The 25,064-nt window shown below is 31.5% G+C and overlaps 2 protein-coding genes across 9 annotated transcripts; both read right to left on the reverse strand.

Moving 5' to 3' along the window:
* Window positions 1-355: 355 nt before the first annotated feature.
* On the reverse strand, window positions 356-5,504 carry LOC110738807 (putative disease resistance RPP13-like protein 1). 5 transcript variants are annotated; one of them, XR_002514664.1, is made up of 5 exons: window positions 5,387-5,504; window positions 4,266-4,368; window positions 1,388-4,192; window positions 1,139-1,280; window positions 356-803 (listed from the first exon to the last, which is right to left on the reverse strand). XR_002514664.1 is itself a non-coding variant. In XM_021919246.1 (4 exons), the coding sequence occupies exons 1-3, from the start codon at window positions 5,423-5,425 to the stop codon at window positions 1,419-1,421; spliced, it is 2,850 nt and encodes a 949-aa protein (XP_021774938.1). In that variant the 5' UTR covers window positions 5,426-5,504; the 3' UTR covers window positions 356-803; window positions 1,388-1,418. The 5 variants fall into 5 exon arrangements, 4 of the variants coding, with proteins under 4 accessions (XP_021774938.1, XP_021774936.1, XP_021774937.1 ...); XM_021919246.1 differs by lacking the exon at window positions 1,139-1,280 and having other exon boundaries at window positions 1,388-4,126; XM_021919244.1 differs by lacking the exon at window positions 1,139-1,280.
* On the reverse strand, window positions 5,287-11,938 carry LOC110738806. Of its 4 annotated transcripts, XM_021919242.1 has the most exons (5): window positions 10,976-11,938; window positions 7,988-10,621; window positions 7,743-7,882; window positions 6,937-6,980; window positions 5,287-5,638 (listed from the first exon to the last, which is right to left on the reverse strand). In XM_021919242.1, exons 1-4 carry the CDS (start codon window positions 11,062-11,064, stop codon window positions 6,967-6,969), a joined length of 2,877 nt encoding a protein of 958 aa, XP_021774934.1. In that variant the 5' UTR covers window positions 11,065-11,938; the 3' UTR covers window positions 5,287-5,638; window positions 6,937-6,966. The 4 variants fall into 4 exon arrangements, with proteins under 4 accessions (XP_021774934.1, XP_021774933.1, XP_021774931.1 ...); XM_021919241.1 differs by having other exon boundaries at window positions 5,287-5,778; window positions 7,743-10,621; XM_021919239.1 differs by having other exon boundaries at window positions 7,743-10,621; window positions 10,976-11,937.
* Between the last annotated feature and the right edge of the window lie 13,126 nt (window positions 11,939-25,064).

The raw sequence follows: 25,064 nt of genomic DNA on the forward strand, positions 1-25,064 counted from the left end.
TAAACAACGTTTACAAATTTCTTTGGGTGAACATTTACATTTTAAAAAAAAATAAAAATAAAATAAAAATAAAAATAAATTGTAAGTTATGGAAAGAAAAGCAATTAATGAGGAGGATGCCACCCATGTTACTCGGACTCGGGTTCCCAGGTCTGATACGAGTACGTGTTCAAGTGTCTAACTCGGCTATTTTTTTAAACTAAAATCAAGTGTCCAAGTGTCATACTCATGTCCGAGTGTTGTGGGTCTGACACAGATACTTGAGGTAAAATAAAGTGTCCAAATATCATACTCATGTCTGAGTGTCGAAGGTCCGACACAGGTACTTGAGGTATAGAATAAGTGCACAAAAAAATAAAACAAAAATAAAAAAGAATATAAGTTGAGATATAGATATTCAATAAAGAATTTACAATAATAACAATAAGCCTACAAAAGCACCCTCTGAAACAAAGTTCAGCAGATCAACTTCAGAATTCTACTGCAAAATCTATAGGCAATTACAACAAAAAATTATACAATACTCTGCAGAGATATTACACTAGTAGTACTTCTCAAATTGACTATGCTTACATGTCAATCATTTCCCAGATTTTATTCACTCACATTGTAAACAAGTCACAGAATTCATTCCTTGTTGCACTACCTCCATTACCTGTGACTCTCTGAGTCTGACAACGAAGTGTAAACATCATTACTAATCATCATCAGCAAACAAACTATTGCTTGTAGAAGAATGATCAATTACTTATCACTGTATTTGTAGGACTGCATTGGCATTTGGCAGTGTCTAATGATCTTTCCTGCATTTTCGCCAACAAAGAACGGACCTGTTAGTAAACCAACCGAATAAAGAGGATACTGTTAGTGAAACAAAGCAATCAGCCTTCAAAGATATTCTCACCATCCGCAATAGATAATCACATTGTCCCAACACTTCATAAATAAGCATATGACGAAATTTAAGACAATGACCATTATATAAGATGACTCTAGTAAATTTGTATCCCCAATTACTTAAGCTTTTGATACTTTGATCCCATGGCCTATCATACCATTTGCTAGCTCCCACATCCCTGAACAATACGTGAATTGAAAGAAGCAGGTTCAATGGAAAACACTCATGATTACCTCATACCTTTCTCAGAAAATTTCAAACTGGCCGCTCTTCAGATCAGACATGACTTTCTAATTACTGAACTGCTCTAACGATTATCAAGTGTAGTTTCTATTTAATTCAACTTTTCGGGTTTGGGGAGAGGATAGGAAAAGGCTATAATCTGCACGATATATTAAAATTTCTAGATCAATACAAGAACCATTAAAATAAATACAAACATCACTTAGCTTATGGTCAGATCAGTTTCTGGAAAGGAGGAAACCTTACCAACAAGAGCAGACTGTCATGTGGAGGTACATTAACTTGAAGCTTGAGGAACCACAGTCTCGTAGTCAATCTCCACATACGGAATTGCTCTTATGCTACTCCAATCAGGACCTTCTTCAGGTTGACATCGCTGTTTCACCATATCACAATCGGTAATGATCAGTGACTGAATTGACACCGGAAGCTCAGGCAATGACATCAGCTCCATGCAGCGATTGAGCTCAAAAGTTTGCAATGAATTCATATGTTTTAGTGACTGCATTGAGAGGAGATTAGGACAATCCTCAATGGTAAGTTCACGGAGCTGGGGCATGCTATTGTCTGGCAATTTAAACCACCTTGCAAGGCACATCATGTCTTGGATCTTCAATGATTCTAATGAAGGGAAGGCTTCATTTCTACCTTCTCCACAAAAATGGTTGTCCACACACTTCACTCGATCCATGCCTTCGATATTAAGTGTCTTGAGGAAGAGAAGTTGCCCAAGTGATGGCAAGACATCATCTTGCTTGCAAAATTGTACATGAATACTTACAAGCAAGCAGGATGGGCTTGTAAGCCAAACAGGAAATCTGGAACCACCATAGTTGATTAATAACAGTTCCTTCAAATTTTTGTGCGGTTGCAGGCCAGAAAGGATATCCATTTGCACAGATCCATCTCTAGAACAACGGCTCCATTCTAATTCCAACCTCTTAATAAATGGCTTATCACATATCATGGCTTCCCTGGCCTCTGCCCCATCCCTAACATATTCAAGTTTACCAAGGTATATTGTACCACGTAGATGCTTCAAATTCTTCAACTCAGTTATGCGATATCCTTCCTTCTTACCAACCATAAAGGCAGGAAGTGTTTTAAGGCAACTCAAACTCCCAATGCTTGCAGGCATGCACCTCAATTTCCTCATGTCGACATCAAGATGTATAAGGTTGGTCAAGTTTTTAATCTGTTTTGGCAACTCTCGGAGTTCAGAACAGCCGCTCAACTTGAGTACTTGTAACCCATGAAGGTCGGAAGCTGAGTTAGGCAACCTTAGGATATGTGTCTGAGATGCATCCAAGTACCGTAAATGCTTTAATCTACCCAGTGACTCAGGAAGCTCATCAATATTAGTATGACTCAAGTCTAGAACTCTCAACCGCACCAATTTCTGAAAAAAGGAATAAGGGACTTGGCCAATTTGAGTTCCGTGTTCACTTAGCAGAAGAAATGTCCTCAGACCATCACATTTCTCAATTTCTTTGAGGAACGGTAGTTTGATGCAATCACAAAGCAGGGACAGATGGCGAACTTTTTTGTATAAAGGGGCGGAGCAAGACCACTCACCTTTCGCCAACCTGAAACATGTGTCTGAAGCCACAAACTCAGCAAACCTGTGAATAAATTCATGAATTTTGTAGCTTGGCATCTCCTGATCACCAAGATGCGAAAGTTGAAACACAGATCTCCATAACAGCTCATTAAAATACTCACAGCCAATTTGTTCAAGGTTTGTCATCCCTTGAGGCAGAAGAAAACCTTCTGCCATCCACAGCTGAACCAAGTTGTCTTTCTCGAAATCATAATCACGAGGAAATAAGGAGCAGTAAGCAAGACACTTCTTCAAATGTGATGCCAAGTTAGGGTTGCTCAGTCTAAAAGCAGGAAATATTTCCTCTTTAAAAATACTTAGCTCACATATGTCTTTCTCTGATAAAGTAACCCAATCATCATCATCATGCTTAGAGGATAAAAGAAGTCCCAAAATATTGGCTGCCAGAGGCAAGCCCTTGCACTTTTGGGCCATTGCTCCAGCAATATCCTCCAAAATTACAAGCTTTCGTTCAGATATATTATTAAAAGACAGCGCTCTATCCATGATTAGAACCTGACAATCTTCATCCTTCATCATTTGTAAATGATAAGGAGTAGCATTAGTAATTGATGTTACATTTGGGTTGCTAGTAGTCAGAAGAGCTTTGGAACCAGACGAGCACAGAAAATAATGACAGAAAGAACACCAATCATTACCCTTAACTTCCCGTAAATCATCCAACACAAACAAAATACTTCTCCCCAAGTAAAGATCACCAAATGAACTTTGGATTCTCTCAGGATGAAAGCTATACTCACCTTCCTGCCTCCGATTCAATATAAAGTCTGTGATCTTTGTCATGTCAAACTCCGCGGACACTGAAATCCAAACTATACGATGAAACTTTTCTTGGATTCTGGAATCATCTTGAATACTCTGAGCAAGTGTTGTTTTGCCAAGGCCACCCATGCCAACTATAGAAACTGTAATCAGTGTTTCTTCCAGCAGCATGGAGACTATCTTCTCCTTGTCGCTTTCCCTCCCGAATAACCTCACTGGAACTCGAATTTGCTCTCTTGTATGAGCAATCTCTTTGTAACATCCTAGTGAGCACTGCAGTGCTTGCTGGTTTGTTCTGTTGACCATGTCTAATCCACTTATTATATCCTCTAACCTTCCTTGAAGCTCTTGGATCTGTTGAGCCATCTTCCGCCTTTCGAAAAACGAAAACATCTTCTCAATCACTGAAGTTTTACTAGCACCAAGTACTATATCATCAACCAAGTCTTCAGCATCATAGCAAACTCCAGTGACTTCTCCAACCCAATGTTGCCAGGTATTGTTTGGAGTCAGCTGAAAGCTGTCAAACAAAGTTTCTGCTTTCAAGAGTTTCCTCTTCAGCTTTTTAAGTTCATCTTCTGCATCAAACTGTACAACCTGACCTGCTTCCTCAAAGACTAAAAATTTGAATCTTTCTAGCAAATCTTGAAGCAAAGCCAAAGCAAAGTCTGATTGAAAAACTTCCATTATTGTATTTAGATTTGTAGATAAAAGAGTAATAACTCAGCAAAAAATAGATACCTATCTTGGTGTTCTTGTTCAGGGATGAAAGCTCACCAGTCACCACATCATACACAATACACCCTTTTTTTCTCAGGATTATTAGCTTGAGAGTTGAGATGACCTGTAGACAAGGAAACTCAGAAGTCAAAAGTCAATGTGGCTGTGGGGTATATTATGTTGATTCATTGAAGGTGCAGAAAGCAAGTTGGACAGTGATGAAAAAAGAACATGTGGGTCGAACAATAATTTTTTTTTCTTTTTTTTAAAAATAGCTTTTCATAGTTTGTCTTGTAGTGATTGGTGTATTAATGAATTTATCAAGTTCATAAACTATTTGAGCTTAGTTTAAAATTATTATGAACCAGAACCCGACAAAGCTCAACTCGAGAGCTAGCAAGCTTGAATACCTTTTTTTTTTTTTTAATTAACCAATTTATTCTTATTATAAAACCTAATTAACTTAGAATTGACAGTAAACATTTAAACAACATTGGTGACAAGCGAAAGAAAATTAGAACACAGTTATACCATATAAGAAGTCAATATTTCTGAAATCAAGTTGAGTTATATGGATGTTGAACTTACAAATTAATCTTGAAAAAGTTTGAGATTCAGCTTGAGTACGCACAACGGCACAAGTATCACAACTCACAAGTCGAGCAAGAACTAAGCTTGGTCTCAGCTCGCTCAATTAGCACCCCTAATATGATGTTAAAATCAGCAGCGTGCCTATTAGTGATGTTAAAATCAGTAACAGGCCTATCCGCCAATGTATCTATAGCTCTATACGATACTAATATCTTACGTTTTACAATTTTTATAGCAGTCTAGCACCAGTTGTCTTCACAAAGAAGCATAACAAATGGACAAACGGTCATGCTGGAGAAATGAGCATTCAGCAATCAGCATCTTAGGTGAAAACCCAAGTTTTTTTATGATCGCAAAACTTATAATCCTAGTTGAATACCATCAATTTCTATGATTATCAGGATGGATGATCAGGAATAACAAAACTTAAAATCCTAATTGCATCCACACATACATTCCAATAGTCCAGTACAAATCAATAATCATCAAATTATACAACAATATCCAAATTCAATAAGTTCAATAACCTAATTTACGAAATTCAAACTAACCGAGGCAGCCATGTCATCGCCGGCAAAATTCATCACCATTGGTCCAGTCCACTTTGAATACAAACGGAACAATGTCACCAGCAATGCTATGTGAAAGTCCTCGGTATCAGATACTTCGGTAAAACGACGTTCGTTTAACCATTGAAGAATGAGTTGCGACCTAGTTTCAAATGAGGGAAAATAAACTAACGTCCATCGGTATAGTCAATATTGGAGAAAACGGGGAACTCATTACGGGAAGAGCCATGTAAACTGCAAAAATACAATTTGCTCATCATTTAAATGGAAAATAGATCGAAATGCAAGTTGATATCAGACATCAACTCTATTGCCTCCTTGAAATTGAGTGAGAAAACCAGCAAAATTGATATGTAGTATATTTTACATGAATCCTGTACGGATAAAAAAGATATAATCAATTTGCTAGGAAAAGATTTTGGAAAATTGAAGCTAAAACCTTACAACCTTGAATCTACCCATTAAATTTGCTATTAGTGAATTTACTGAAGCTTCATATTCAGAAATCTTATCAGAATTTGAAATCTAGAAGTTCACATACTCACAGAACAACAACAACAAAGAAAAAAGAAAAAAAAAAAAAAAAAAAAAAGGAAAAAGGAAAAAGAGAGAGAGAGCAAAACCCTGGGAAAATTTATGTTAGACTTCACCTTTCACCATTGGAAACAGGTGCATGACCTACAAGAATTTTTTTTTTTTTTTTTTTTTCCTATGCTTATGGCCTTGCTGTTGGAGGCCTTGGAGCATGCTCCTAAGTCCTAGTTACACTAACCTCGCTCTTTTGGCTCGGGAATTTCATATATTCATGCTGAGTAACCCATATTCAACCAAGCATTTTGTTGTATCTCATCAAATATGCAACAGAAATTCATAAACTTCAATAACACAAACTATATCATATATATATTTTATATCTATTCACAGGGAATTTGATGACATTTTATTCTCACATCTGTTATAATTGGCCTAGGTTATTTTCACAAGTTTAAAATTACTATTGTGTTAAGTATTGACGGTGAAAATACATGAAATCACAAGGGTACAAATCATCTTATATATTATAATAGAGAAAAAAACAGATAGTACGACTACCTTGAACTCGACCCCATAGATTGGAAACACAAATTGTTGCCAAATAAATTTAGGGGTCGTTTGGTTCACCAAGAGGAAAGGGAATGACTAAGAGAAAGGGAAAGAGGGACACAACTGATTACTTCTAGGAACACAACTGATGCTTATAATAGATGTGCTAGTAAATAAGAATGACGGTGTCAGTAGAATAGTTGGATGAAAAGCATCTAAAAGAGCTAACTAAAATGCCAAAAAAATTAATCACAGTAAAACAATTTGCAACAAGAAAAAGTGAAGTTGGGTCCAAAGGGTAATACTCATAGGTTTAATTAAATAAATCATAAGTTTTTTTTGAAATAAATCATAAGTGATGATAAGAGATGTATACAATATTACAAATATATGTATCAAAAGGCCATAGCCAAGGTAGCTGATGAAACTTGAGAGTTGAGAGTGCTTACAATAATGGCAGAATAACAATTGAAGGAAAGCTACTCTGCTGCCCCTGCAAAATCAAATATAGCTTTTAAACACTGTATTGTAAAATCCATCCAAATTCAGAAAATTTGGAGGAAAAAACCTCAACATATTGTTATTCTTTCATCCCACCTATTGCACTCTTTGGTTAATGATATCCATCCAATCAACATATTTCAATCCTAACATAATATTAGTATCATTTCACTCATAAATCATACTCTTAATGGTTTTAAAAAAAAAAACAGCATGGAAATGTAGGCCCTGCTAATAGTGCTAATAGCATTTCACTCATTGGGAAGGGACATCCCAAAATACCCGTCCAAGTATTGAACTTATGTCACTAGTTGAAGCAAAATGCAATTCCTAAGTCATACAATCTACTATCTGATTATTTCAAAGACCTTGACGTGTTAAACATAATAGAGCACTTGTTTAAACTAGAATTGAGATGGTCAAATACCAACTAATCAAGAAGGAACTGTCTTTTCATTAGAAAATTTGGATACTATACTTTAAAAGCCAGGGGCTAAAAACTGCAGCTTTTCTACACATAGAATTTGTATATAGATATAGCTGGTGGACATCAGGGTAAATCTTTCTTAATAAAAGTACTCATATTAAGGAGTAGCGTGTTGCATTAAATTCAAAAAAAACCTAGAGCTCCAGTGACCTTGTCTACCCGGCATATCTCGAACTAGTATAACAACCATTACTTTAAAAAAGAAGAAGAAAACAATGCAAGTCCTCCTGGAAGAAAGATAAAGAAAAGTAGCATGGAAAGATTTACCAGAAGGTATCTCTTGATTATCAACCCACAAACTTTGAATGTGCGCCACCTTGTGCCAATCTTGGCCTCCATTCTTCAAGGATTCCACAGAGATCATGGGACAATCCTCAATAATGAGTGTCTCAACTGAAGGAGGCAATCTGCCATCAGTCCAAGATTCAAGCATATCACAGTGACTTATCTCCAAATATTTGAGAAAACTGAGATTTGAAAGCGTGTTTAAGCTACAGAGTTTGGGGCAATACTTAATTGTGAGTTTAAGAAGGCAAGGAAAAACAGATTTTTCCATTCCACTCCATTCTTCTAGGCTAAGCATGTTTTCAATAGCTAACTTCTCCAACTTAGGGAAGGCAATGACCCCTTGGAAGTCAAGCCAACCATAAAAATTATGATCAATCACCTTCAGTTTGTGAAAGTCCAATATGTTTAGGAATTTGAGCGATGGAAGTTGTCCAAGAGATGGTAGGACTAAACAGTTTTCACACTTGAAGAGGGTGATACGGACCAGCTTAGAAAAAGCTGGATCACAAATCCAACCAGGCAGATCAAAACCATCAAAACAACTAATATGCAACTCTTCAAGGCTTGTATTTGGCACAAGAGAAGAAAGGACTTCTCCACTACCTGAAACATCTTCATTTTGTGAGTCACTCCACTGTAACTCCAACTTTGTAAGCTTTGATTTGTAGCATAAACAAGCTTCTATGGCCTCATCCTTCGTCAACACATTCTCAAGCCTGCAGATACAAAAGTTCCCTGAGAGGTTATTCATGTTCTGTAACTGTCGTATGCTGCATTCGTCTTCCAGATCAACAAGGAAAGCTGACAGTGTTTGAATGTTAGTTAAAGTTCCTAACCCTGGAGGCATTGAGCGTAACTGTCTACGAACATCAAGCTCAAGATGACGCAGATTAACCAGCTTATTCATTCCTTTTGGCAAGGAAGTGAGATTCAAGCAACCTCGGAGTTTCAAAGTCAGCAAATTCTCAAGGCAATCAATTGCTGCAGGCAAACGTTTGATGAGAGTCTCTGAAAGGTCTAAATAACGTAGACATTTCAAATTCCCTATAGAACTGGGCAGCTCCAAGAGACAAGTCTGACTCAAATCCAAAACTTGTAGTAACTTCAATGACAAAAAGAAATCTCGAGGGACTTGCTTGAAGCTCAAATCATGACCACGGAGAAACATAAGTGTTCTTAGATGCTTGAATCTCTTGAGTTCTTGAAAGACAGTGGAATTTTTTTGAGTGTAACACCTGATAGAAACATGAGATACTTCTACAGAGACATCATTTAAGTTTGAATTTCCCTCTATCAGAACTACATGGTTGCCACTTAAAATCGATAATGGGAATAAACAGCAATCCCTCTTGAATTTGTACATTGCTTTCCCAGTCACCAAATTGGTTTGGCAAAATAAAAAGTAACCACGGGTCAGCCAATTCTCAAAAAAAAAATCAGCATTTCCCTCCATTGGCTCCCTCACAAAAACACCATGTGCCATCCATAATTGAATGACTGTTTCTTTTTCGAATTCGTAATTATGAGGAAACAAAGCACAATAACGCAAGGCCTTATCAGCAATCACCCCATCAAAGTCTGCCTCGCAAGGGGAACAATGATTGGGGCTAAGAGAATGAAAGTAAGGAGCAAGAGCATCATCAACAATCAACCCATCACTCAAAGTGGGGGACGGAGTAAAGGGATATGGAGTTAAAGGGGACGGAGTAAAGGGATATGGAGTTAAAGGAGACGGGGTAAAAGGAAATGGAGTAAAAGGAGCATGGACATCATCAGCATCCATCTCATCATATGAAGCATTAGGAGGGGAATTAAGCATTCGGAAGAGCAGTGCATTACCAAGGAATTGCTTAGCCAAAGCACCCCTACGACTCCAATGAATGAAGAATTTGTACCTATCTTCCCCTCCAACTCCACGGTAAAAAAAGACAGTATCACCCACAGAGAGCTGTTTCTCCTCAACAAAGCGGCTCCAGCCTTCAGCGAGGATGTAGCACTGGTAGGTGTTCCAGTAGGAGTACTGAAATGTCCACAACTTCCCAGTAAGATCTTCAAAGTTAAGCAGGATACTTTTGATTGAAGAAAGCAGCTTAGGGAAATATTTCTCGGCAAACACCTTTGGAATAGGTAAGCATTTCAATTTGCTAACACCACTTGGAGTAAGATCCATTGGAAGCAACTCCTTACGAAACATCATCTCCTTCTTCACTGGAAGTAGTTTTTGGACTCGTTTCGCAGAGAGAATCACTTGCTCTGCAAGTTCTGATGCTGCCAAATCGTTCTCAGACCCTGACAGTTTCAAATTTTCCATTAACTCCGTCCCAGCTGTCAATGCCTCACGGAGATGCATATCAATCTGTGCAACTGAGTCCGCCACATTGCACTCTTGTGGTTGCCTGGTTGACACTGATGGCATGGTAGTATGTGCAAATGGGTCTGCCACATTCAACTCCTGTGGCTTGCTCGACACTGATGTCATAGAAGACTGTTCAAATGGGTCTGCCACATTCAACTCCCGTGGCTTGTTCGACACAAATGTCATAGCAGAATGTTCAAATGGGTCTGCCACATTCAACTCCCGTGGCTTGTTCGACACTGATGTCATAGAAGACTGTTCAAATGGGTCTGCCACATTCAACTCCCGTGGCTTGTTCGACACTGATGTTATAACAGACTGTTCAAATGGGTCTGCCACAGCCAACTCCTGCGGATTGTTTGACACAGATGTCTTGGCATCCTGTTCTGCCAGCTGCAACTTTGGTTGTTTTGACACTGGTGACAGCATTGCAATTGCAGTCAAATCTTCCTTAATCGAAACAGCATCACTAAACAGCTGATGAGAAATTAAACTATCTCTCCTGCCAATCCATCATAGAACACAATTCAGAAATATGTTACATACCTACATGTAATTTACATGCCACCAAGGTAGTTTTAAATATGTTACTTGCAATAAAAGCATACAATCAGGTATATCTTCTACCAATTGATATGAATGATTTCCATGGAAAATGCAAGCAGTTATCATAATACAGTGTTTTCATGTATCGAGTAAAACCGCTAACTGGAATTAGTGACTTTTATTGTTGTTGAGTGTTGACATGTCATTTCATAAGGAACTTTTTTGATAAATCAAAATACAAACAATCATTTTAAAACAGAAAACACGAAAACAACAAATGTAACTATGTAAGAAAAAAACAAAATTAAACCTCAGGAAGCGAGTTCCGCTTTCACAATAGTACTCCCGAGAAGACGATGCTGAAGCAGAAACAGGATTAATCAGTGATTTGGTAAGCATCAAATTCTACAACCCCACTTACAGCAGCCGCCAGAAAAAGACAATATCGGTGTTGCATCAAGATCATAAGTGAAACGAAAATCCGAAGATCTTTGAAACTGTGTACCGGAATTTCAGGTTGCTTTTGGGAGATCGCCTGCGCCGGAAGAATCCATTATCTCCAGCAATGACTGAGATTAATAGAGTCAACAATGATTTAATACTAGTAGGAAAAAAATTAGAAAATATACCCACAAATTTTTTAAAAAAATGGATTATAACTAGAGATGTCGGTAGAGGTGTCAAAAGCACACCCCACCCGACCCCACCCGATTCGAAATCGATCCAAAAAATATCCGATTTAAATTTGGAGTCACGTGGACATAACAATTTTGTACTCGCTCCGTCCCTTAATTACATTTTCTACTTCTCTCTATTAGTCCCTAAATTACATTCCTACTTCTCTCTATTATCTATTATAAAGGCTAGAAGTAGGAATGTAATTTAAGGACGGAGGGAGTATGACTTAACTTTAAAAATTGACCCGACCCGACCTGATCATATCAGATCAAATCTGATCCTATCATTTGAATTGACACCCCTAATTATAACACCACAAAATCTAAAACTTGTATTATAACACCAAAAAAATAAAAATAAAAAATAAAAAAAAATGGATTTCACCACTATCTAACATATTTTATGGATTACAACCAAATTACTCGAGTAACCCTTGGCCGAACTTCTTAAATAATCCCTAACCGAGTAACTCGGATCGAGTAACCCATGACCGTGTAATCCCTCGAGTAACCCCTAACCAAGTAACCCCACAAGTAACCTTTGACTGAGTGAACCCCTATCTCAAGTAACCTTTGATCAAGTAACTCGAGTAACCCCTGATTGAATAACTCGGGTAACTCCTGCCACACGGTGTGGACTGCTGCATCAATAAGTTGCTTTTTTTAAAAAAAAAAATGCATCACTTTGACTTTTGCACTATTTACATACCGTGGTTGACTTAATTTTTGTCTTTATAATATGTAATCACGTATCTATAAGAAATTACATATTGAAATAAAATTCAAAACAATGACAAACTAAAAGTTAGAGGTTATTAATTATAATTTAGAAGAAATGGGATCGGAAAAAATTAGAGTCTAATTATGTTAATTAAAGGATTATTACAAATTCTTAAATCAACCTGGTTCACACTAATTTATTGTAGACCACTAACATTAGAGACAATATAATTGTTTTATTAATAAAAAAATAAAAGTCACTATATTAAAATAAGGGTTATTATGTTGAAAAAAAGTTAGTGTAACATTAAAAGCTATAAGAGGTAAATTATTTAATAAAATTTTATATAATGGTCAGTATAAATAATAAAGACTACTATGTTAAAATTAGGTCACTATTTAACATAATGTCGTATTTTAAATTCATAATAACATTGTATTTAAGGTCACGCAAGTTTTAAAAAAGGTTACTATGTTTTAAAAAAAGGTTACTATATTAAAATTAGGGCTTACTATGTTGAATATAATGTCAATTATGTGTATAAACCTTAGGTCTACAATAATATTGTTCCCAAGTTATTCTGGAAGATTATTAAGGAAATGAGTTTCCTCTCGCAAAAAAAAAAAAAAAATAATAAAAAAAATGAACGTGATGGTTTTTTTTTAACCTAGAAACTTTTAAAAGGTTTATTTTATCGCAAAATGATGCTTTTAAAAGGTTTTTATGATAAAATTTCCAATTAATATTGACCTTATCAACCGTTATGAACATATCACATAAATAATAATGGATTATAACCCAAATTTCATTAAAATCTTTGAGAATATTCCCCAGCTTATATTTTTAATAGAAAAACTTTTGTATACACCCAATTTACACTAATATTACCGTGTATCGAGTAGTATAAGGGTAACTTTTAGCTAATTTTTGGATAACTTTTTGTATTTTTTTAGGTAACTTTAAACATAATACAATTTTTACATAAATAGATAGCATGTAAAGCTTTTATAAAGGTAATTTAATTACATTCAATCACTCATAATAGATTTTTAGTCATAAAATGTTAGAAAATATGCCTTGAATTAGGTGACCGAGTAGGTACACGATCATGTAGTCCACTGTACACGATTGTGTAGTCAGTGTTATTATGTACTCTTCAATATACACGGCCAAGTGGTCCATGGTCCATGGTACATGGTCGTGTAGTTCCTTTGCTACAAGGCTTGTCACACGGTCGTGTGATTCAGGGTACACGACCGTGTAGATGGGCGCAATATTAAACTGTGCGATATACACGGACGTGTGGGTCAAGGTACACGGTCGTGTGATTTTGGTTCGTGTGGTTATTAATTGGGCTTGGGCGTAAATTAGTTTATGTTTTGGAGAGTTCTATATATACCCCTTAGGGTTACTCTGATAGGTTGTTGTACACCTGTCAAAAATAAATTCCTAACAAAACCAACTAACAATGTAGTAGAGTAAGTAGGGTCGAATCCACAGAGGGATGGCTATTTAATCTAGCTTTCAAGGTATGGAGAAACTAAACTATGTCACGAAATTGAGATAAGAATATAGTCTAAAATAAAGTAGGGATAAAATAATTAATAAAAAGACGTAGGTTTATGGTTCACCATGCTTATAATTCCAAATCTATCAAATATCAATAGCAATTCAATCAATCAATTATCTAGAGAATTTGCTAAACCTACGGTCGGGTCTTAACGCTCTCAATTCGACATATTTAGTTCGGTCGCTAACATAATCAGAATTGCTAATTGTATGTAAGCCTCTAAAAGCAAGATCTTTCGATTCAAACTCTTATTAACAATAATTAATCAAACAAATGATCAGGTTGCAAGATTAACAATAAAACACTATCAATTAGAGAAATCAATAATCAAAATATTAAAAATACCAATCACGATTCATTATATAATCATGGATTCCCAAACCCTAGAAATAAACTACTCAAACATGGAAGAAATAATTAAAACTGGATCTAAGGAATAGAACATAATTAAAAATAAGAGATAGAAATAAAATATCTCAATGAATTGAAATAATAAACCCAAGAATCATCCATGGAAGAATCCATGGAAATACCATGAGAAACTAGGGTTCAAGAGAAAACTCAAAAGAACATAAAATAATAAAAAGCATAAAAAGGCATAAGGGAAAATAATAATCCCTTGAGTATTTATAAACTTCCTAAATTCTAATCTAAAAATAAATAAAGAAAAGAAATAAGAAAATACAAATTACACAAGTTGTATTACTATTATTGGGTGATAAAGGATGACGTGGCACGAAGACTAAGTACGATGAGGGACGAAAAAGCTACTCGAGGCTTCAAGGGCTGCTCGACCAGACCTGCGGGCGCAGGCCTAGCCGCGGCCTGCCGGCCTGGCAGTAGCATCAGGTGGCCTCGAGTGGGCGCGGGGCAGAGGCGCAGCCAGCCCTGCGGTGTTACACCTCGTCGCTGATTGCATTGCTCAGATTAAAACGGTCATATCATCTGTTCTATGAAGCTTCTTTGGGCGTGTGACCTATCATTGGAAAGTTCTTCAAGTCTAGTTTCCAACGCAATTTGAATCGCTACAATCCAATTTGTAGAACTAAAGTTATGATCAAAAGAGTGGACAAAGGTCAGTTTTGCCACTTTGTAAAGTGTCGTTTAACTTCGTTTCTAACTCAAATTCATTTCCGAAAGATGCATAGCGACCCTTGTGAATGCTATATTCATTCCTCATTCATATAAATCTCAAAATAAACATTCACGAACATGTTATCTTCGATTAATAAACTCGATTCATCGGCTTCCATCTAAATATCATTCGAATCAACTCCAAACACTTCGAAAGCGTCCAAATGACTATAAAATCACCTGAAACATTAAGTAAAACACAAACGGAGCATAATAGAGCACAAAACAAACAACTTATGCATTTGCGTCCTAAAAAGCAACAAAAGACCTAAAAAGCTACTACAAACTTAGCATAAACGTGCCTATAAATCCTATATGAATGTGATTTATCATACTCCTAGCCGAATAATAAGTTGATCAGTTGAGTGAGTATTCAAAAATCTGAGAGTCTTTTGTGTATTTCTCATCTGTGAGATCTGATAAAGATAACATTAGAAATTCAAGAGACAATCAATATGTTTCTGTGATTGGTCTCAAATCTGTTCTGAATTTGTAATCTGTTTTCCCCAAAATCAATAAAACTATTACTCTCGCCTGCCCGTGGACATAGCCAACACATCGTTGGTGAACCACGTAAATATGTATCTGTTTTTCTTATTAATTTTACATTCAATACTTGTTCTTTTTCACATCCGTCATAACATAAAATGTGATTCTTTACTAATAAAGCGTATATAATTTTTATTTGTATTGAGTAACTTTTATTCATTTCAGGAGTAACTTTTATTCATTTCAGAGGTAACTTTTGCTCATTTTATGATAATTTTATAACGGATGTACACTATTTTAATTGTACATTTGATTTTTTTTTTTAAAGTTGGTCATTTTAATATAGATTTTGTATACCAAATATATTTTGTACAAGTATATCTTTTAATTTAAGTGTAGTTACAGGGTTACAACTACCACCAAAAAGTTGGATAAAACGCGTTAGATCTGTAAAGAATATGTGTGCATGAATGAGAGTGTTGGGACTAAGGGATTTTATTGTCATAAATCAACTCCAGCTTACTCTTTCATGTGAAAGACTCATATTATCATCTTTAGAAAATATTGTTGAACTTCGATTATTTTAATGAACTAAGGGCCTGTTCATATTTACTGAACTGAGCTGAACTGAACTGAACTGAAATGAACTGAACTGATTGGAGCTGAACTGAACTGAAAAATTAAAATGCATAAAAATATATGAAAATGTTTATGAAAATTAATGAAAATATATATAGTGGATTGTGAAAAATATAAAAGTGTTTTAAAAATAACTCTGTATTTTAAATTATTATATTTTAAATTATTAAATTTTTGTGTATTATATTTTAAATATATATATAAAAATATAAAGTATTCTTCAATATTTTACTGTAGTCAATCGTTGCTTGTTGTACTCTACACAGTACAATTTTGTTCGTTTACATGAACTAGGGATTCCATTCACGCACCAAGTTGAAGTCATGGGACCAACAGAAGATCATACTATGTACGATGATAACAGAAAAACAGCTATGGATATTGTACGAAACCAAATAACTGATCAGATATGGGAGTCAATTCAGAGGAATGTCGAGGTAATGGAGCAACTTAATGAAGAAGAAGAAGACGAAGAACTAACCGATTATGAAAGCTAGTAATTGTTGTGTAGTACTCTCATTTTGTCAATGAGTTCAACTATAAAAAAACATGTGACCATTTTGAATGACGAATATAATTTAAAATAATAATAATAATAATAATTATTATTATTTTTTTATATTTATTATTATTATTATTATTATTATTTTATTATTATTGTTATTATTATTATTGTTATTATTATTATTGTTATTATTATTATTATTATTATTATTATTATTATTATTATTGTTGTTGTTGTTGTTGTTGTTGTTGTCGTTGTTGTAATATGCTAAAACATCTAAAACAAAAAATTAACAACTGAGTTGAACTGAACTGAACTGAACTGATTGGAGCTGAACTGAACTGAAAATAAGTAAATATGAACAGGCCCTAACTTAACTTATTTTTACTTTGCTAAAATTAAACTATTTGCTCTTTAAAATTACTAAGTTTACTTATTGATTAAAACTTATTTTTTAAAAAATAAATTATTTTTGCTAATGTAATTATTTTAGTAAATATTATTAACTTAAGGTGAAGAGACGTGTCTTGGCCTTATAAAAAATAGTTGATTTAATTTCCTTTTGAAAAAAAAAGGTTAAGTTGATTTAGAAAAGAATTGCACTTGATAATAAGATAAAGAAAGCTTAAGGGAATATTATCATCAATTAGGGTGAGATGATTTACGTATGCATGATAAAAAAATACTGACAAATATTAAAATAAGACCTAGTCACATATGGGCTATCTATGCACATATTGGCTATATCCTATATATATGTATAGCGACCATAGCAATTGAACAAGCTAAGGCCCCGTTCTTTAGAGCAGCTTTGCTCTGCTTTAATCTGTTATGTTCTGCTCAAAAATAATACTTAATATTGAATTATTATTATAATAATTAATATTTAGTAGTAATAAATAGTTAATTTTAAAAATTAATAATAATTAATATTTAATAATAATAATAAATAGAATTCTTAAACTGTTAAAAAGTAGAATTACTTGAGGCAAAAAAAAACCCCTAGCCTCCTTTTCTCTCTTCTCTCTCCTAAACCTAGTCTCCATTGTCAATTTAAAGGGGCTTCCATCGGATTTCACCGGTGGAAAGCCCCAATCTTTATTTTTCTTTTAAGCTTTTTGTTTAGGTTACAATAATGTCTCCCTCGAAAGAAAGGGTTTATCTCCTTCGAAAGACAAGGTTTTTTCGATCTCCTTCGAAAGACAAGGTTTTTCGGACTCCTTCGAAAGACAAGGTTTTTCGGACTCCTTCGAAAGACAAGGTTTTATTTGCGCTTAATTTGGTCTCCGGTTGTGAGGGGCTACCATTGATTATGGCTCGGATTCGGGTTACGAAATCATCACAAGAATTTACTTTCTCACAAAATTGTGAAGCGACGACTGATCCACTCAAAAAGTTGTATGAGACAACGAATCGAGAATATGTCGTATTGTTATATTTATGTATTTGGATTCTTAGCCCTTCCCCGACTAATTCTTGTTTGATTTTGTTAAATTCGTTTTCATTATCGTTCATTGTCAATTGTAGATGTCGTATGACTTATATTAATGAAATTTAGCGTCGTTTAATTAGGACTTCTTTCAAAAAATAATAATAATAATAATAAATAATTAATATTTAATAATAATATTATTAAAAATTAATATTTAATAATAATATTATTAAAAATTAATATTTAATAATATTATTATTAAAAACTAATATTTAATAATAATAATAAATAATATTTAATAATAATAATATTAAAAATTAATATTTAATAATAATAGTATTAATAATAATTATTATAATATTAATAATAATAATAATTAATATTTTATAATAATAATAATAGTTATAATAATAATGATTATAATAATGATAATAACAGTAATAATAATACTTATAATTAATAATATTAATTATAATATAGTAATAATTGATTTTTTATAATAAAATTTAATATTTAAATATAATAACTAATATTTAAAAATAATACTAATTATTGATTTTAATAATAATAATAATAAAATAATATTTATTAATTTTTCATAATAATAAATATAATAATAAAATAATATTTAATAATAATAATAGTTATAATTAATATAATAATAATAATTAATGTTTTATAATAAAATTTAATGATCATAATAATCATGCGATAATATTAATAATAGTAATAATTGTAGTAGTAGTAGTAATAATTATCATAATAAATAATATTTTATAATAAAAAAAATAATTACTATTATTATTATAGTATTAGTTGTAGTAGTAGTAGTATTAATAATAATAATAATAATAATAATAATAATAATAATAATAATAATAATAATAATAATAATAATAATAATAATAATAATAATAATAAGAAGAAGAAGAAGAAGAAGAAGAAGAAGAAGAAGAAGAATAACAATAACAATGACAATAGTAATAATAATAATAAATAATAATAATATTAATAATAATAATAATAATAATAATAATAATAAAATTTGATCTACTCGGCTCTGCTCTGCTGAAATCTGCTCTGCTCTACTCTACTCCGCCCAAAAGCTCAAAAGAACAGGGCCTAAGCCGGTCATCCACAAATATTCTGCAGAAAATTTCTAAAGCTCGATTAGATAGTAAAGTATTTACAGATTCTAGGAAAAAATTAGTCTACAAACTTTTCTAGTCCTTAATCCTTATTATATTCATAAGAGTTTAACTAGGCATACAAACAAAAGGTACAAAACCACCGATTTTTGTGTTCTTGTTTTAAAAATTGAGATAAAAATCATTATTCAAGATCAGCTTGCCTGATGTCTTTTTTATTTTTTTTCCCTGTATTGTTTTTTTTGGGGCGGGGGAAGGGTGTGGGGGTTGAGTGATCATGTTTACTACCATTCCAATTCTTATTGATGATTTCCTCTGGTGATGATTTTATTTCCCCTCTAAAATTCTTTACACAAAGCTTATAATTTCCTTGTCAAGGTGATAAAATAATATCGGATTCATTACCACACTTCTTTATATGATTGAAGCTCGTAGAAAAATATACGTATGTAACACACACTAAGGCCCCATTCTTTAGAGCTGCTTTGCTCTGCTCTGCTCTGCTAAAATCTGCTTTGCTTTGCTCTGCTCTGCTCTGCTTTGCTGAAATCTGCTCTGCTCTGCTCTGCCCTGCTCTGCTCTACTTAAAATTAATACTTAATATTAAATTATTATAATAATAATTAATATTTAATAATAATAAATAATTAATATTTAATATTTAATAATAATAATTAATATTTTATAATAATAATAATAATAAATAAATAATATTTAATAATAATAAATAATTAATATTTAATTATAATAATAATAATAATAATTAATATTTAATTATAATTATAATTAATACTTAATAATAATAATAACAATAATTAATTATTGATATTTAATAAAAAAAATAAAAAAAATAATAAATAATTATTAATATTTAATAATAATAATAATAAATTATTAATAAAAATAATAATAATAATAATAACAATAATAATTAATATTTAATAATAATAATAATAATAATAATAGTAATAGTAATAATAATAGTAATTATACTAACAGTAATAATAATATTTTAACTAATAATATTAATTATAATAACAATAATTGATTTTTATAATAGCAATTAATATTAAGATAATGACTAATATTTAAAGATAATACTAATTATTAATTTTTAATAATAATAATTAAATAATATTTAATAATAATTATAATTAATATAATAATAATTAATATTTAACTTTAAAAATTTAATGATTATAATAATAATGCGATAATATTAGTAGTAGTAGTAGTAGTAATAATAATAATAATAATAATAATAATAATAATAATTAATATTTAATAATAATAATAATAATAGTAATAGTAGTAGTAATAATAATAATAGTAGTAGTAGTAGTAGTAGTAGTAGTAGTAGTAGTAGTAGTAATAATAATAATAATAATAATAATAATAATAATAATAATAATAATAATAATAATAATAATAATAAAATAATAATAATAATAATAAAATCTGCACTGCTCTGCTCTACTCTGCTGAAATCTGCTCTGCTCTGCTCTGCCCAGAAGCTCAAAAGAACAGGGCCTAACACACAACTGGTAGTTATTTGGCAAGTAATAATATAGTACATATGTTACATATTTTTTGTAACTTTTGCCAAAAATAGATGTTATACATTATTTAATTTGTAACGAATGTTTTCTTTTCTTTTTAGGTTGTTATTTCTCTCTATCTCTCTCCTCATCACATGAATTTCTATTTTTCTCTCTTTATCTTATACTTACAAACAAATTTTTCCTAGAAATCCATACACTGATGCACCCTAAAGTTGCAAAAAATATAAAACAGATATAGTATATATACTGTTGGTTATTGTCAATAACCTATTTGTTCGTAGACGGCGCAGTAATGCAAGCATATCCACGTGGCCATGTGACGTACCTTCTAGTACTCTTTTTCCAACATTCTTAAGTTTTTGTGTTGAAACCCATTGTAGCCCACTTGTGAGTGTCCCATATTGGAGAAAGAGGAGAGGTGGTTCCACTTTATTAGGTAGAGGAGTTACTCCTACTATTGTCAATTGGTTTTAGTGTGAAAGCTCCAAAGCCTAGTTTGTGGACCGAATTCTCCAACTCCTTGTTCGGGTTACCCAGCCCATTTCATATTGTTTCAAAATTTAACATTTTGTACCACCTTTATAGAGTTGAAAACAATCACAGACTCACAGTATACAGAAATGAGAAATGTACTTATTTTGGATTTAAAAATAGTTTTATGGGCCTGAGTAATGAGCCGTGTAATAAATAGATGTTGAGTTGGACTTGTATCACTTCCAATTGGCCAAGTAAGGTTCAAATTTACATACTACCTCAATTAAGGTAGTATTTATTTTGTAAGCCCAGAATTAGAGTTCAATGAAATTCAAAGAGTCAAAGCAACTACAAGACCTAAGATTCAATGAAATTCAAAGAGTCAAAGCAACTACAAGACCTAAGATTTTGAGGTGTAGTGTTAGGCCCTGTTCTTTTCACCTTACAAAAATAATATTAAGTAAAAATAATTTCAGTTCAGTAAAAATAAGTTCAGTTCAGTAAAATTAATTTCAGTTCAGTAAAAATAATTTCAGTTCAGTAAAAATAAGTTCAGTTCAGTAAAATTCAGTTTTCTTAAACAAGAATTATAATAGAAAATCAGTAAAAATAATTTCAGTTCAGTAAAAATAATTTAAGTTCAGTAAAAATAATTTCAGTTCAGCAAAATTAAGGTGAATCAAACAGGGCCTTAGTGTTAGTGTAGGTGTAGTGTTACACACTTATCTATAACTAGCAATTTTGGGGTATTATTTATGAGATATAAAATATACAAAAATTGCACTTAATATTTAACGGAGGTAGTACTAAAATAACAAACTTTGACATTCTTGCTAGCCTTAAACTATGCAGGTGTTACTCTCTCATCAAAAAATTTCTCGCTTAAATAAAAAATGATAGCATCATAATTTTTTGGAAACCTTATAAGCCTGTAATTTTAAGTCCTTTTGAGAGATTTGATCTTGTGGCCTGGGTTGATCTTATCAAATAAGACCTTATTATTATTATTATTATTATTATTATTATTATTATTATTATTATTATTATTATTAGATGTAAGCCCGTGCGATGCACAGTTTTTAAATATTTCATTTTGTATATTTTTTTTTTGTAATTTCTTAATATTTTTTGTTTTTATTTTCTATTCTATTATTTTAACATTAATTTAAGGTAAAATATTTTGTTAAGTTTTAAATTATTATTATTCAAATTTTATGTATATAGAACTTGAATTTATAAATTGAAATAAATATTATCTCATTCATAGGATAGTTAGATAAAATCATTAAATCAAAATATATTTTTTAATTTCTAATTATTTGTTAAAATTATATAAATCCTAATGTAAAAGATAATATAAAAGATAATTATTGTTTTTTTCATAATTTAAATCTTAAATTACTATTTTTTGTTTTCAATTCTCAAATTTCATTTGTTAATTTTTTCTTAAATGGCGACTGAAAATTAAAATTCTAAATTAATATACAAATCTAATTTTTCAGTGGTCGAAATATTACTTTTGCTTATGTGGTGTGCGATGCACGAATTTTTATATACATTTTGTATATAAATATTTTTTTGGTGATCTCTTAATTTTTTTCTTGCATTATAAATTTTAAAATTTTGTATGAAAGTATCATATCATCAGATATTTACATAAAACCATTAACATCAAATGATAATTTATATTTTTTAAATATCAAAATATAATTTTTAGTTTTTTAAATAATATATCGAAAGATAATTTTTAGTTTTGTAACAAATAAAAATGATAAAATTTAATGTTCTTAAATAATTAAAATCCTAATAAATTACTATTCGTTCTTTTTACTGCTTGACAAAAATTTAAATTTCATTCGTCACTTTTGTTTAGCCCGTGCGATGCACGGTTTTTAAATATTTCATTTTGTATATTTTTTTTTAATTTCTTAATATTTTTTGTTTTTATTTTCTATTCTATTATTTTAACATTAATTTAAGGTAAAATATTTTGTTGAGTTTTAAATTATTCTTATTCAAATTTTAAGTACATAGAACTTGAATATATAAATTGAAATAAAGATTATCTCATTCATCGGATAGTTAGATAAAATAATTAAATCAAAATATAATTTTGAATTTCTAATTATTTGTTAAAATAATATAAATCCTAATGTAAAAGATAATATAAAAGATAATTTTTGTTTTTTTTTCATAATTTAAATATTAAATTACTATTTTTTATTTTCAATTCTCAAATTTCATTTGGTAATTTTTTCTTAAATGACGACTGAAAATTAAAATTCTAAATTAATTATAAATATAATTTTTCATTGGTCGAAATATTACTTTTGCTTATGTGGCGTGCGATGCACAAATTTTAATATACATTTTGTATATAATTTTTTTTGGTGATCTCTTAATTTTTTTCTTGAATTATAAGTTTTAAAATTTTGTATAAAAGTATCATATCATCAGATATTTACATAAATCCATTAACATCAAATGATAGTTTATATTTTTTAAATATCAAAATATAATTTTTATTTTTTTAAATAATATAAATCCTAATATCTAAAGATAATTTTTAGTTTTGTAACAAATAAAAATGATAAAATTTAGTGTTCTTAAATAATTAAAATCCTAATAAATTATTATTCGTCGCTTTTACCTACGTGGCAAAAATTTAAAATTTCATTCGTCACTTTTGTTTAGGTGGCGAGTGATTTTTATAATTCTAAAATAAAATAGAAATCTAATTTTTGATTGGTCGAAAATATACCTTTTCTTATGTGGCGCTCCCAATGCTCTCTAAAAATTCCTACTTTATTTATATATATTAGATTATACGGAAAAAATGTTTTGTCTATTAAAAAATACCTCCTCTTTTTTTTTTAGTTGACACCTTTCTATTATCATGTTTGCCAACGCATGTTTTTAACAATTAATATATCTAATTATCAACATTATAAAATTATAAAAAGTGAATATTAATAAAATATACATTAAAACGATTCAAACAAGACCCCACATAAATATGTTTTATCGTAATTATAAACCACAAAAGTGAGTCAAAGCGTGTTGTGTGAATGGTGTAAAACTCAAACGGTGTCAATTTAAAATACGGAGGAAGTATGGAGTAATAACTATGGTTGAAAAGACCTTGCCATCTCCAAGGTAAATTGCTTACCGTTCTACACATAACAAGCTTTTTCATGTTTTTCTTCATAAATCATCAATTTTTCTATTTCTTTTGTTAATTGTTTTGGAAAATTAGTCAGAAATGTCCTTTTAAGTAGGTATTTTTGTTGTAAAAGTCTTGTTTGATTTACTGAGCTGAGCTGAGCTGAACTGAACGAATTGGAGCTGAACTGAATGATTTATGAGAGAAAAAAAATTAGAAACTAAACTGAAAATAAGTTGAAGAGAGAAAACCCTTAGGTTGTGGAGAGGGTCCTTTGACCGAATTCCGACCATTGATTTTTTTTACTAGCAAAAAAAGGTCCTTTTAACTTTAGGTCTTATCAATCATTATCTTGTACATACTCATCTAAAATAATGAGGAGTATAACCTTAATTTCAATAGAATCTTTGAGAATATTCCGAATAAAATTTTTTAATATAGATTTTGTATACCAAACAAAAATATTTTGTACAAATAATCTTTTAAGTGTAGTTACAGCTACCACCAAAAAAGAAGGATAAAACGCGTTAGATCTGTCACGAATATGTGTGCATGCATGGGGGGTGTTGGGACTTTGTTGTCATAAATCAACTCCAGCTAACTCTTTCATGTGAAAGACTCATATTATCATCTTTGCTACGATTGAGTACTAAATAACTGCTATCACTATGCATGTTGCGCTGTTGCCCCTCTTCTCACCAGCACTTATTTTGCTTCAAAGTCAACCCACCTTTTAATTAACTAGCCTCTTGTACGTAAATCAACATTAAAATATAGCCTTAGGGGAAGTTGTTTGAGATGTGTGGTCAAAGACTTACATGTACGTGGATATAGGTAGAGGCAACAATTGGATCGTTTAGATAAATCTGATCAGGTTGAATCAAA

The sequence above is a fragment of the Chenopodium quinoa genome, unplaced genomic scaffold (assembly GCF_001683475.1).
Source record: "Chenopodium quinoa cultivar QQ74 unplaced genomic scaffold, ASM168347v1, whole genome shotgun sequence".
Classification (NCBI taxonomy): domain Eukaryota; kingdom Viridiplantae; phylum Streptophyta; class Magnoliopsida; order Caryophyllales; family Amaranthaceae; genus Chenopodium; species Chenopodium quinoa.

Excerpts from the sequence above, each read along its gene's own strand:
- LOC110738807 (XM_021919244.1), bottom strand. The coding sequence starts at position 5,425 with ATGGTGATGAATTTTGCCGGCGATGACATGGCTGCCTCG. Across the intron at positions 4,369-5,386 it reads GCGATGACATGGCTGCCTCG|GTCATCTCAACTCTCAAGCT; the intron begins GTTAGTTTGAAT and ends CCTTGTCTACAG. Across the intron at positions 4,193-4,265 it reads GAACAAGAACACCAAGATAG|ACTTTGCTTTGGCTTTGCTT; the intron begins GTATCTATTTTT and ends TTTTTCAATCAG.
- LOC110738806 (XM_021919241.1), bottom strand. The coding sequence starts at position 11,064 with ATGCTTACCAAATCACTGATTAATCCTGTTTCTGCTTCAGCATCGTCT. Across the intron at positions 10,622-10,975 it reads AGCGGAACTCGCTTCCTGAG|GAGAGATAGTTTAATTTCTC; the intron begins GTTTAATTTTGT and ends ATGGATTGGCAG.